Source organism: Panthera leo, chromosome C1 (genome assembly GCF_018350215.1).
Source record: "Panthera leo isolate Ple1 chromosome C1, P.leo_Ple1_pat1.1, whole genome shotgun sequence".
NCBI classification, from domain to species: Eukaryota; Metazoa; Chordata; class Mammalia; order Carnivora; family Felidae; genus Panthera; species Panthera leo.
In genome coordinates this window covers 94,899,880-94,913,310 of record NC_056686.1, presented here as the reverse complement: position 1 = coordinate 94,913,310, position 13,431 = coordinate 94,899,880, and the positions used below count along the sequence as shown (strand labels likewise).

At 51.7% G+C, this 13,431-nt stretch overlaps 1 protein-coding gene across 1 annotated transcript; it reads left to right on the top strand.

Annotated features, from left to right (window-relative positions):
* Positions 1–916: 916 nt before the first annotated feature.
* LOC122225949 (potassium voltage-gated channel subfamily D member 3-like) lies at positions 917–11,621 on the top strand. Its single transcript, XM_042948631.1, has 6 exons — positions 917–1,172; positions 7,212–7,313; positions 7,653–7,742; positions 9,209–9,265; positions 10,440–10,687; positions 11,420–11,621. Exons 1-6 carry the CDS (start codon positions 1,020–1,022, stop codon positions 11,619–11,621), a joined length of 852 nt encoding a protein of 283 aa, XP_042804565.1. The 5' UTR covers positions 917–1,019.
* The last annotated feature ends 1,810 nt before the right edge of the window (positions 11,622–13,431 follow it).

Below are 13,431 nucleotides of genomic sequence, written 5' to 3'. Positions count from 1 at the left end.
GCAGCCACCAGGGTGTGAAGTACTTATGAGAGCTCCTCTGAGCTCTGAGAGGCACCAGCACTGTCCCAAAGTGGCTCCGCGGCTTCCGGGGCTGGGTTTTGGAGCTCACGGTTGCCCTCCAAGACAGTGTGGTTGGTGGGAAAGAGACAAAAGCCATAGGAGTGGGTTTTAATCCCAGCCGTCCCCAAACGTGGGCAGTCCATCTGCCGGTGAGCCCGACTTCCTGTATCTGCACAATGGGGCCAAGGACTCCAAGCTCACAGGGTTCGCGGAGCTCATGTGGGGTAAGTGTGCAGGAGTGCTTTGTGCGTGGTGAATCTCCACGAGGAGAGGGTGGTTTTCTTACGTGTTATTTTGATGGACATACGTGAGACGGTGCAGCTTTCCTTCCTAATACTCACCCATGGCTGCTGGCTGCATTTGGGACAAAATCCATACTCCGTGGGGTGGCCTCCACCTCCTTTTGTACAACCACCCTCCGCGCCCGCCCCACCACCCGCGGGTCTGTAATCATTCCCGCAGCAGGCCACGCTCCCTCTTGCCTCAGGGCCTCTGACTTTCTGTTCCCTCTGCCTGGCACACTCTTCCCCAAGTGTGTCCCCTGACCGGGATCCTTTACCTCCAGATCTCAGCTGAAATGTCAGCTCCTCAGAGAGGCCTTTCCTGACCACGCTCCCCGTACCCGGAACAGCACCTGTCTCTATTCTCCTCCTAGAAATAAAGACAAGTCAGTGTTTTTATGTGTTCACTCACTTGTTCATGGTCTTCTGCTTGTAGGTTGTTGGCTCTGGGAACACAGGGATCGTGTCTGTTTTTGTTCAGTGCCAGGTCATAGCAGGCACATAGTAGGCACTTTAAACAATTGTTGAATGAATGGATGGGTGGGTGGGTGGATGGATGGATGGATGGATGGATGCATAGGTGAGTGATGGGCAGGGATGTCTGGCTTATTTCCCAAGTGACCCCTCTTCCTCACACCTGTTTCTCTCTGTCTCTGTCTCTCTCTCAGATATGGAGATATGGTGCCCAAGACAATTGCAGGGAAGATTTTTGGCTCCATCTGCTCCCTGAGTGGTGTTCTGGTCATTGCCCTGCCGGTTCCTGTGATTGTTTCCAACTTCAGCCGGATTTACCACCAGAATCAGAGAGCCGATAAACGCAGGGCACAAAAGGTAAGCCTCGGCCCTGGGAGGCTGGGAGACAGCACCAGACAGGGGCCTGGCCCTCTGCTTTGTGCCACTATCACAGTCAGGTCGCTAGGCCTGGACTGCCTGGGCGGATCCCAGCACAGACGGCCCCTGGCTTTGGAAGGTAAGGCATCTTTGTGTCCCTCCCTACCTACCAGTGTCCTGCGTTCCAGCTGCCAAGTGCAACAGACCCTCATTTATCCATAAGCTGATGATCTCCCTCCTGGATGCTCCACGCAGTTTCCTTGAGCCCGGGTTTCCCCTTCAAGACCTCAGCCACCAACACTCAGCAGTGCCTGGGCCCCTCCCTCTCCCTGCCAGGAGCTTACTGGGGAACATCATTGCTTTCCAATACCCTATGACAACCTATACAAAACATCCGGACAAAACATAAATGTGCTGAGAAGAGAATGAATACTCAGGAAGGGGAACATCCTGAAGCCACTGAGCTCCAGAACAAACGGCACGACGGACGTGGGTCACCTCAGGGTGTTTAGGGTTAAGGCGCAGAGGTGCAGCTGAAGACCGGGAGGACCACTGCCCTGAGAAAAGTGTTGGCGGTGTCCAGAACACCGCGTGAGAAGGCAGGGCAGGTGTGTGCCCTCCTTCACTCACAGAGGAAGGGAAAGGTCTGACAGCTTTAGTGCACTTTTAGGGCATCCGGCTAGTGAATTGCCAGATTCCTATCAGGAAAGGGGAGGACCAAGGGGGGGGGTGGGGGTTGTTCATTTCTCTTCTGACCTGGGCTGAAATAGGGTACCCCTTAATCTCCAGGGCGTACGGTCAGAGCCTCTCTGGGTACAGTGGACAGGGGAGACCTTGTTGAAAGAGTCATTTACGGAGGCCTGAGATTTCGTGTCCTTATTTTACTCTTCCTTCTCCTTTCTCCTTCCTTCCTTCCCCCTTCCTTCCTCCCTCCCTCCCTTCCTTCCTTTTCCTTCCTTCCTTCCTTCCTTCCTTCCTTCCTTCCTTCCTTCCCCCTTCCTCCTCCTTCCTCCCTCCCTCCCTTCCTCCTTCCTTCCTCCCTTCCTTCCTCCCTTCCTTCCTTCCTTCCTTCTTCCTTTCTCTCTTTCCACAAACATTTTCACACCTACTGTGTGTCAGGCCCTATGCTGCATGCAGCTGGGTAGTTTTCTCACCCCCTGATCCCTGCTACTGGCCTTCCACCAAGCAGGGCTTCCTTGACATATCAGAAAAATCCAGAATTTCAGAACATATCTGTGTATGCTGACTGAAACGAAGTCACAGAGTTCATGAAAGTTCTGAAATGTATGGTAATTTACGTATAAAAATATTTAATAATATATATTATGCAACTATATCATGAATCCAGTTGGCTCCCACTTCTAACAGATCCCCTTGTGTGTGCCCTTGTGGTCACCCCCTCCGCCTGTGCTGAGGTGCCTTTTGACTTATCTTGACCTGGGTCTGTAATGTTGCCAGCCTGCCTTAGGTTCATCTTCTGGCTCCGTGCTGTCCCCTCCATCCTCTCCAACACCCATTTCCTACCTTTTTGCCCAGGGTCCAAGCTTTCCCACCCCCACCCCCTGCAAGCCGTCCCAGAAATAGAAGTCTTATCTTGTTCCCTGTTCAAGTCAGCTGGCAAATGTGAACAATATCTAAATTCATTATGCTGTCCTAAAGAAAGGGCTACAGGAAAACTAGGATCTGCCTTCCAAACCAAGGAGCCTGAGGCCTTGAAGAGCCGGGGGTCCTATAGCAAACCCCCCACCCACCCAGGAGCTAGGCTGAAAGAGGTGTTTGGTCTAGTGGGTGAGGGTCCAAGAAATCCCCAGCTCACACACTAGCCTCCTGCTGTGTCCACTCAGACTGGGCTTTAGGCCGCTCCTGTGGCTCCCTTGCCCTCTGTGCCCTCTGTGCCCTCTGTCCCTCAGAGCATCACATCCCCTGCCATTTTGCCCCTGCCAAGAACAGAACAGTGGTCCTTTCCCGTGGAACTTTAAAAAGCCCACCCCATACAGAAGGAATCAGCCTTGGCCTATCCCTCCCTCTGGCTGCTAAAGATGATACTCCCTCCCTTCTGCCTCCTTCCCCACCCTCTTCTCTCTCCCTCTGAAATCAGAGTAAATATTTACAGTGTTTTCACCTTGCCCGGATACTGTCTGTCCTCAAGGTTGCTCAACTGTCTCTTTCACCTTGGGCTTCTTCTGAGAGGCAAAAAAAAAAAAAAAAAAAAAAAAAAAAAGAATACAAGAATACCGCCTGCTTCCAGCACTAAGTCTGTCACCATGAGACAAGGAAGGCAGGTACAGAGGATGTAGTGACAGTGGAGAGAAAGGACAGGCAGGAGGTCATGGAAGCTGAGAATTCTCAGCCCAGACCACATACTCAGGAGCTAGACAGCCCTGAGTGTTAGCTCCAGTCCACCTGCCTCAGGTGTAAAGGAAATGCTTAAAAAGTTATCATCTTTTCCTGTCACAATTGGTTTGCTTGAGATTGTTACTAAAATGGCTCTGTGACCATTTGCTTCAGAGACTAGGTTCTCGAAGCCATGTGAATTGGAGACCAAGTAAGGAGGTCTAGCAGCGGAGAGAGGGGAGCATGTGGAGTGGGAGGGTTTTTTCAGTGGAGATTTTTATTGAGATAATTATAGATTCACATGTAGTTATAAGATTATCACAATCAGGGTATGGATGTTGATACAATCCACCAATCCTATTCAGACTTCCCCAGTTTTACTTGTACTCATTGTGAGTATGTAAGTGTGTGTGTGTGTGTGTGTGTGTGTGTGTGTGTGTGTGAAGTTTGATACAGTTTCATCACCCATGCAGGTTCATGCACCCGTCACCTCGGTCAAGGTGCTGAACGGCTCCGACCTATAAGGACTCCTCCCAGCCTACCTCTACCCTGTCCCTAACCCCTGGCAACCATTTATCTGTCCTCCATCTACATGTTTTCCTTTCAAAAACGTTACATAAATGGAGGTAACCATTTGGGAGATTGGTAACCGTTGGGAGATCGGCTTTCTTTTCACCTCACATAATTCCTGGAGACTCATCCAAGTTGTGTGTGTCAATAGTCCATTCCTTTTTCTTGTTGGGCAGTATCCCGTGGCATGGATGTATCCCACGCCATGGGATTATAAGAACCACGTTTTTGGCTATTATAAAGTACTGCGAACGTTCATGAACAGGTTTTTGTGTGGACGTAAGCTTTAATTTCTCTGGGATGAGTGCTTGGGAGTACAGTTGGCCGTGTTTTCGTGTGGCTTTTCCGTGCCTCCCTCTTTTTCCTTCTTCTGCCTCTCCCAGGGCAAGAGATGTCCATACTCATGGCCCAGTAGCATCTGCCAGCCAGCTAGGAAGTGCTTCCTGGGGCCTGACAGATTCTTGGGCACAGATGCATCTGGAACCATACCCAGAGGGACAGTATCTTCCTTCCAGACCTCTCCTTCAACCCTGGAATCTCCATCCCTGTTGAAATTGCAACTTTCTGGGCTTTGCTAATCTGGTTTAGAAACTTGCTGGCAGGAGTTGAAATTGAGGGAAGGAGGAGGGGGATGTTATGGAGGCAGCATTTGACCTGAAGGTTGGAAGACCCTCCAGCCCCACTGCCTGGCCCTGGAGAAGTTACTTCCCCTCGTACCCTCAATTTTCTTGTCTTTAACGTAGCCTAGGTGATGCCCACATTCTCTTTTAACCTCTCACGTTGTGCTCATGACCAGGGGAGGAGAGAGAAGCTGACCAGTCCGCACAAGGATGAGCCCACCACAAGGGCCTTACTGATGGATTTCTGACCAGCTGTGAGGGATCTTCTTCCTTCCTGGGTCTTCACCAGCCTTGCTTGAGCTCCTGCTCAGCTCACAGCTCTGTGTTAGACGCTGAAGATAAAAATACCCAAAGGCCAGACTCGGGCTCTCAGGAGCTCAAAGTCAAATGAGAAATCCTCACCAAATTTCATGTGCTGGGTATGGTTCTGCAAATACATTGCAAACCTCTTTATCCTGTGTGGGAAATGATTAAACAGCGTTGTGCATTTGATATGACAATCTGTTGCTCTAATAGAGCCCAGGGTAAGATAAGATTAAAAGAAGTGCCACAAAGGAGAACAGGAGAATCTTTCATCTCTAGAAAGTAATGAAGACAGACCCCGGATACGGGAAAGGTCTGGCTCTAAGTGGTGCAATCAAATTATAGAAGGCAATAATGAGCTTGACACAAGCGGATTTCCATATGCAGCTCTCAATACCCAGTCCTCACCCAAGGCAATAACAGCCGCATCCTCAAATGGTGGGCAACATGCTTGAACGTAGACATCTTAGCCGAGGGGAGGGCTGGCACGGGCTCCCCAGGGAGGAGACCTGGAGCTGGGATGAAAGTTCTTTGCTCAGAAGAAGAGGACTGACAGGGCTTACTCACCATCCTTTCTTGGCTGGATTCCCCTTTCCATTCTCTCCATCCAGAGAAGCCCTCTTCCTCAGATTCCCAAGTAGATCTTCCAGGCCCAGGTCCTGGTCTCGTACCCATATTTAGAAGCCAGGAAAGGGAGTTGAGCTGTCCCCACAGGGACACGTAGGCCACAGGAAACAAGAGATACAGTGTATCCTTTGTGCTTCTATTGACAGCCTGGATCTGACTCCTTAGCATCTTTTGAGCACGTGAACCAGCCAAGCAGGACACTTGGACGGGACACTCCCCCGTGCTGGGGAGAGAGTGACGAGAAATGGAAATTGCCACGATTTTCCAAGGACTCTGGTCCTGCCCAGTGTCCATGCCGAAGTTACAGGGGACTTCCGCAGAGGCAGGAGGAGGGACCCCTCTGCCCCAGGATGGGTCTGTGAGTCCGTGGGCTCTGCTCCCAGTGTCAAGGACCTGGAGCCGGCTCTGGATCTCCAGGAACCTGGACTCTCGCTGCATTTTCTTAAACCAGCAGGAAGCCCTCTACCCTTCCTTTCTCCCTCTTCTCCCAAAGACTCTTCCCTTTCAGCCTCCCTCTGTGGTTGTGCTGCAGTCATGGTGACACTGATTATGGTCATTAGGAAGGAAAAGAGCAGCAGCATGTTCAGTGTGTCCAGCCTCCCGGGCCTCTGCAAGCAAGACAGATGCACTTGCATTGAGATACCGGCCCTGAAGGCATCTGCTGAAGGCACCAGGCTGGAGCTGGGGAGATTTTCAGTTGTCCTAGTTAAAGCCAGAGTGGCATATGAAAATGTGCTCCACCCCCCCCCCCCGTCATACACACACCGGCCCCCATGTCACAGGCACCTGCTCTCATTCGCACAGACACGCGTGACAAAAATATAAATGTATTGGCACATCCATGCATGAATCCACTCCCCAAAACCGAAATGCAACTTTAAGTACGCTTATTAATTTAAAAATTCCTAGGCATTGGGTACATATCAGTGAACAAAACAAAAACTCCTGTCCTCAAGGAGTTTACATTCTGGGGGACAGTTGCAAAATAAACATAGAAACCAATTACTACCTTAGTAATAAGTGCTAAGGGAAAAAATAGAAAGAAGGGAAGATGTTAAGAAGTGGTGAAGGGCACATATGCACACTCCTTGCTTTCCTCATAATTAACTGATCCTTGGGCACCTGCTGGATGCGGGGAACCACACTGGACCCTAGGGGACAATCGGGAGAGCTGTAACGTATGCTCCTTTATACCGCTGGCAGTCTAGTTAGAGATGAGACATACTCTAATGTGATACTGAGTAGATAAAGGTCATAAAGCTTTTGGAAGGAGGGAGGACTTTGATGAGTGGTATTTCTCCTGCCGGGATTCCATCAGGGCTCTCCACCAGAGAGACGAGTGGAAACCCCCAGGAACTCTGACCAGAACCAAGCTGCACTAAGTGGGTACACAGAGTCTCAGACCCGGTCCCAGGATCTATAAACAGAGATCCGTGCGGCTGGGAAGAAGCCTCTTCCTCCCCTTCATCAGACCTCATCTGGGATCACAGCCGTGCAGGGGCAGCCCGCCGCCTCTGGCTTTTCCTCCCAGGCTTGTTGTCTCATTTCTCAGTCTCGCTCACTCTTTTTTCTCTGCCGATTGCAGAAGGCTCGCCTGGCCAGGATCCGCGTGGCCAAAACGGGCAGCTCCAATGCCTACCTGCACAGCAAGCGCAACGGACTCCTCAATGAGGCACTGGAGCTGATGGTAGGTGCCGGCGGGACCTGGGCTGGGGAGGTGGGCTTGCTTTCTCTTCCCAGGGGCACCGCCACCCCAAAGCCCCAACACGAACCCTAAGGAAGACGTTTCCAGACCCTCCAGGGAGTGGCCCCGTCCACAGACCTCTCCCATAGGATTATCACCACTACCCCTAACCCAGCTATAGACCAAGGGCCACCAGCCCGAAAGCTAGCATGTTCTATGGTGACCCTGAAATTTGGTTCATCCCGATTTTTCTGGTGCTCTCCCACCTCCTGTGGAGAAGTGAAGAGATGGAGACGGGAAGAGTCACCAGCTTCATCCTTAGCCTTTTGTTTTTCTTCCTAGGGCACCCCAGAGGAGGAGCACATGGGCAAGACCACTTCACTCATCGAGAGCCAGCACCACCACCTGCTGCACTGCCTGGAGAAAACCACTGTGAGTCCCAGCCCAATGCGCTTCTTCTCACCCCTGACCCCCGACTCTTTTCTGAGGGCCAGAACTCACAGAGAACTCTGTGCGCATGGCCTCGCTCTGGGCCCAGGCTTCAGAAGTCAGAGTCGCCTTTAGATCCAAAAAGTAGCAATGGGTTCTCTGTTAACCCTCAGGGGGAAAACCCCAGTGAGTGGGGCACAGTCACCCGGGTGGGAGGCCATCTCTGTCCTGCAGCAGCGCAGGAGGTCGGTCCTCCCACCCCCAGCCTTTCTGCAGACCCCTACATAGTCCCCATAGCCCACTTTGTGATCACTGAGAGCTAAGGGCTCCGCCTCTCCGTTTCTCAGTTCCGAAGGCCATCACTCTTCAAAACTAAGGCTGAATTTATCCTAGATTGTTACAGAAGTGTGGAGAAGGGCGTCAGTTTTTGTCCTATCCCTCGGGCTAGGTTGCTGCAATTTGTGAGTCCTTCCTTTGCTCCCTACATAGCTCTTAGGACAGAAGACAGTGAATGAAGGAGGCGGTGCCTACATTTCTCTGGCCAAGGATGTTATCAGTACCACCGCTTCTTCATCACCCTGTGGCTCCCAGGGAGTTCAGACTCTACAGGGCTTATTGTTAAAATAGAGCCGTGGTTTAGGATGCCGTAGCTGGAATGTGGCATGATGCTTGTGCCTCACAAACAGACTGAAAGGAAGGGCAGTGGGGCCAAGCCTGGACCCTTGGCAACAAGTGTTAGGAATAGCAAGGAAGAGGAGAAGTCACGGTGGACAACCAAAGAGAGACACGGTGAAACCCTTCCCTGTTCCTTTCTAGGCCCTCCCTCCCTAGAGAGCCCATGGTCAGGGCTCAGCACCCTAAGGAAGGAACTTTCTACTTCCGAATGCTCCATATCCTGGCCTCTAGATGCAGGGGGAATAGATGTTAGATACCTCTAAGTATGAGCCAAATGTAGACACTATGGATGGCAGTTGAACCCAAAGAGGGCTTCCAAAATGGGAAAGTACTCTGAAAACCCTAGTTTCCCGGATTTATCAACTATGTCTGACGGTCAAGAACTGTACAGGTGCATCTAGAATTTCTCTCAAAGACTCGGAGCTTGCCAACGGGATAGGCCCGGATCCAACTGCCCTTTCCGAGTTGCATGTGCTGGGTGGAATGTGTCAACTGAAAGGATGTGGGTAAAAAGATTTGGGTTTGAAGGGCTGGAATGTTGGCATTGAAGAAATGAGGCTTTGGGGCCGGAAGGACGGAATGCTGGCATTGAAGGGGTGGAATGCTGGATTTGAGGGAATGAATGTCGGACTGTGGGGGTGGGGGGCTGGGGTGAAAGAGACGGAATGCTGGATTTCAGGGTGGGGGGGCGGGGAATGTTGGGATGGAGGGACTGAATGTCGGTACTGAGCTTGGGAATGCTGGAATGTACAATCAATGGTGTTTTTATCTTCTGTTGGCATGTTGTCCTGTAGGGGTTGTCCTATCTTGTGGATGATCCCCTGTTATCTGTACGAACCTCCACCATCAAGGTATAACTTTTTAAAAATTCAATTGATGTGTTTTTCTCTCTGATTCTTCTGAGTCTGTGGATTTTCCTCCCTTCACCCCCCGGTCTGGTTCTCTGCATGTGCCGTTGGTTCTTCTGGGGCTTATTCCTACCTCTACTGCCATACCCAGTACCAGCTCAGGCTTTTTTTGTGCCCGACAACCCGACTGCCTTTCTGATTCCCTCTTTTGACCTCCCTGAGGGTGCGGAGGGGGTGGCGGAACGTGGCACCCATGTTGCTATCCCCTGGGCATCCGTGTGCCACTTTCCGGCCCTGCAGGGACTCCTGGTACTGGCTGCCGGGGCTGGTCTCTCTCTGTACGCTGTTCTCATGCTCCCTCTCCCCAGACTTTCTCCTCACACTGGCGGCCTCGGCCAGACCGTTCATGCCATAGAGTTTTAGTCACCTTGGCGAAACAGCCGTTTTTTAAGTTATCCTGGGTTCAGCACCGGAAGGCTGTTGTTAGCATCCCTTCCCATGCTTACATTAACGACTTAGGGAATCCTGTGCCTCCGGATATATTAGGGGTCCGTATCCTGTAATCAGGTGGTGGGGGGGAGGGGGAAGCACCGTAGTTAAAAGAAATCATAACCCTGACATTTTGACCCCACGGGCCTCCAAGAGTAAATAAAGCCCTCTCAATTCCGTGAATAATCCAGGGCCTTTAAAAGCTGATGTCTCACACTAACCCGAGATCCGTACGGATGTCACCCATTAGATCCAACCTAGCATTAAAGACTGCCTAGCATACTGGCTACCCAAGGCCAGTGACTCCTTGTCTGCCACTTCCAGGAGGTCGTGTGCAAGCCTTGCCAAGCAAGGAAAGTCTGCTTCTAGCTCTAAGGACACCACTACACCCCTTCAGGCCCTCTGTATCCCTTCAGCTCAGAGCTGCAGGTGGAGTTATTGTCACAGCAGGATTTAACATGCAGGCCCCACCCTTCGGTCTCATGGCCAGGGCTGCCAATAGGAATCTTTTTCTTTCTTCATTTGGTGCTTATGGGACATCGCCCCTCTGGGATGCTTATCGGTACTCTGCGCAGCTGGGAGCCTTCCTCTCAAGGCCCAGACAGAGACAGGCGGCCCCACGGGGCATGGGGGGCTCATCCCCCTCCTTCCCGTCTCCTCTTCCTACTTCTCCTCCTACTTCCCGCAGAACCACGAGTTTATAGATGAGCAGATGTTTGAGCAGAACTGCATGGAGAGCTCGATGCAGAACTACCCGTCCACAAGAAGTCCCTCGCTGTCCAGCCACCCGGGCCTCACCACCACCTGCTGCTCCCGCCGCAGTAAGAAAACCACACACCTGCCCAATTCCAACCTGCCGGCCACTCGCCTGCGCAGCATGCAAGAGCTCAGCACGATCCACATCCAGGGCAGCGAGCAGCCCTCGCTCACTACCAGGTGGGTGGCTTCCATCCCTGCCAGTCCCCAAGGCTTGAGTCGCGCCAGTCACAGAAGGAAACAGTCTCCGCGTTAGGAGACCCCCCCCAGCCCTCCCTCCCCCTTATCTAATGCATCATCCTTGCAGGTTAACCCAAAGGCTTTTCAGATGCTTGGGAGGATACCATAGCAGTTTTAGGCCCGATGTGGGGTTAGATACCGGAAGATACCAGAAACAGTAACTGGCCATGGTGGTGGTGGGGGCGGGAGAGGGGGGGATGTACCCCAGTGCAAAGAATGGACTGTTTTCTCAAGGAAACAAGTGTCACAGTTGTGTTAGACATGGCTCATCTCAGGCTGCTGTTGAACCACAGACTGACCTTTTTCCTCCTTTCTCTGCTTACACTTTAGGCCACTTCCCACTATCTCCAGTGAGTGGCAAGGAATTCAGGGAAAGCAAAAAATGCCACAAATGATAGGTAAACAGTCGTGGGAGGGGGTACAGTCTAACGTATCCCCTGAATTCCAAAGCCCAGCATACGTGACTTTGCAATTGTTAGAAATGATCATTAGAATGGGTAGGGACAGGCTAACTACCAAAAACAGAGACAGAGGGACACTGGAGCTTCCTCCTAGTTACCATGAGCTAGACATGTCGGAGTCAAGGACGCTTTGGGACACCAGCAAGAAGAACCATCACCAAATCACTCTTTATTTTCTTCTTCTTCTTCTTTTTTTTTTTTTTTACCCCAGTCGCTCCAGCCTTAACTTGAAAGCAGACGACGGACTGAGACCGAACTGCAAAACATCCCAGATCACCACAGCCATCATCAGCATCCCCACCCCACCAGCGCTAACCCCAGAGGGGGAGAGCCGGCCGCCCCCTGCCAGCCCCGGCCCCAACACAAACATTCCTTCCATAGCCAGCAATGTCGTCAAGGTCTCTGCCTTGTAAACCCACTGGACAGAGGGCCGGCGCGGGGAGTGGGAGTGGAAGGGGCTGGCATGTTGGTGAGTGGCCAGTGGGACCACTCCCTCCCCGTCCTCGCTATCTCTGCCTGCCCTGTTGCACCCCTAGCACTGAAACTTGTGCCTGGAAGGAAAAGGAGGCAGCAAAGGGGCACCCGAGGTTCACTGCTGCTAGCACGGATGGACGTGGCCGTGGCTGTGGCCCTGTGATCCTGCATCTGGGGCCAGAGGAAGTGGGGTGGGGGGAGATGGGGGATGGGGTGACGGGGGTGGGAGGGTGGTATAGAGGCTGTGTGCCAGGACGGGGCCTGGAAGGGGGGGAGCCTCAGACCAAATAACAGTTGTTTCTGGAGCCCCCAGTGAGGAAAATACAAGACCAAGAGCAGCACAGAGGCCGAGTTGTCACATGCAAAACAGGAAGAAAATATAACACTGTGTATTTAAGCACCTTTTTCAAGGCTCTTAATGGATAATATTTATTCATGGGAAAAGGTGGAAAACAAAACACCAACGGATTTTTGTGACATATTTTTCTCCATGGACCCAATACCTTTGAACCAAAACAATGCATTTTGTGAGGGTTTTTTTTTTTCTTCTTTTATAGCAGAAGCTTTTAGGCTAAGAAGTCCGTTATTGCTGAGTTCTCTCTCCATTCCCCCAGGTGGGTGAGGTCAACTGAGCCTGGGCCCCCACTGCCCAGCTGACCTGCACAGAGCTGCCAACTGACCACACAGCAACACTTACCCTCTGTATGTCCTCTGTCTCTGTCCCTCTCTGCTTCACCCCCTGGCTGTTCTTCTCTGTGTCCAGCCATCTGTCTCTACATGGACCCCAGTGATCCTGAGACGTGTTAGTAAAGCCTTCTCCTACTGCCAAGCACCTGCAGACTCGTGCCTGCAAGTTATATCTGTGTGAATGCAGCTGTGGAAGAGAAAAGAATAAAGCCAAAAAGGGAGAGTTTAGGGATGAGGGAAGTCCACTTTATAGAACAAAGTGCTTCCCTTGTGGTTGGAACCACTGGTGTTTGGGGAAAAAAGGGACTGACCAGAAATTTCACGCTGGGATCTTGACACAGGAAATAGCCAATACCTGAGAGGCGTGGTCGAGTCTGGTGTGTGCCAGTGAAGAGAGAAGAGCCCAGGGCTCACAGCTGTAGTCGGCCCCGGGGGCACCTTGTTATGTACCCTTCTTACAGGACCCACCATAAAGCCCATCGGAACTCTGCCAAGAGGCCCCATTAGCAGTTTCATGCAGAAAGGGAAAGGTTCTGGCTTACCTTACAATTAAGGCAACTCCCATCCGGAGGCTGCGGAAGATCGAGCCTGTGTGCTTCAGTGAAGGATGCTCCAAAGTGCAAAAGCAAGTGAGAGATTCTAGATGAGTCTTACATGGTCTGAAAAATGACTTGAGGTCTGAAGAGTCTTCAGGCCTGATGTCCCTGAAGGTAACTGAAATGGGGGCGAAGCCTGATCACCTCCGTGCAAGTGAGGGAGTGACTGTTAAGTTCTGGAGAACCTGTTCAAGTGGTTTGCACCCTGGTGGGACTGGGAAAAGCATTTCTGGAAGCCTCCCACCATTTTCACTGCTTAGAGCAGAGCAGGTGGGCCTCAGGATGAGAGACAGGCCCCTTCCCGCCCTTCCCAGTTGCAGTCTCTCTGGCTTGGCCTCTGAGATTCAGGAGCTCCTCATCCATTCTACAGTTTAGTGGTTAGCAGTTCAATTGTAGGCCAAGAGCCTCTCTGCCCACCACAGCCATCTAGGCAAGTTGCACTAGTCAGGAACCTAAGAACACCTTC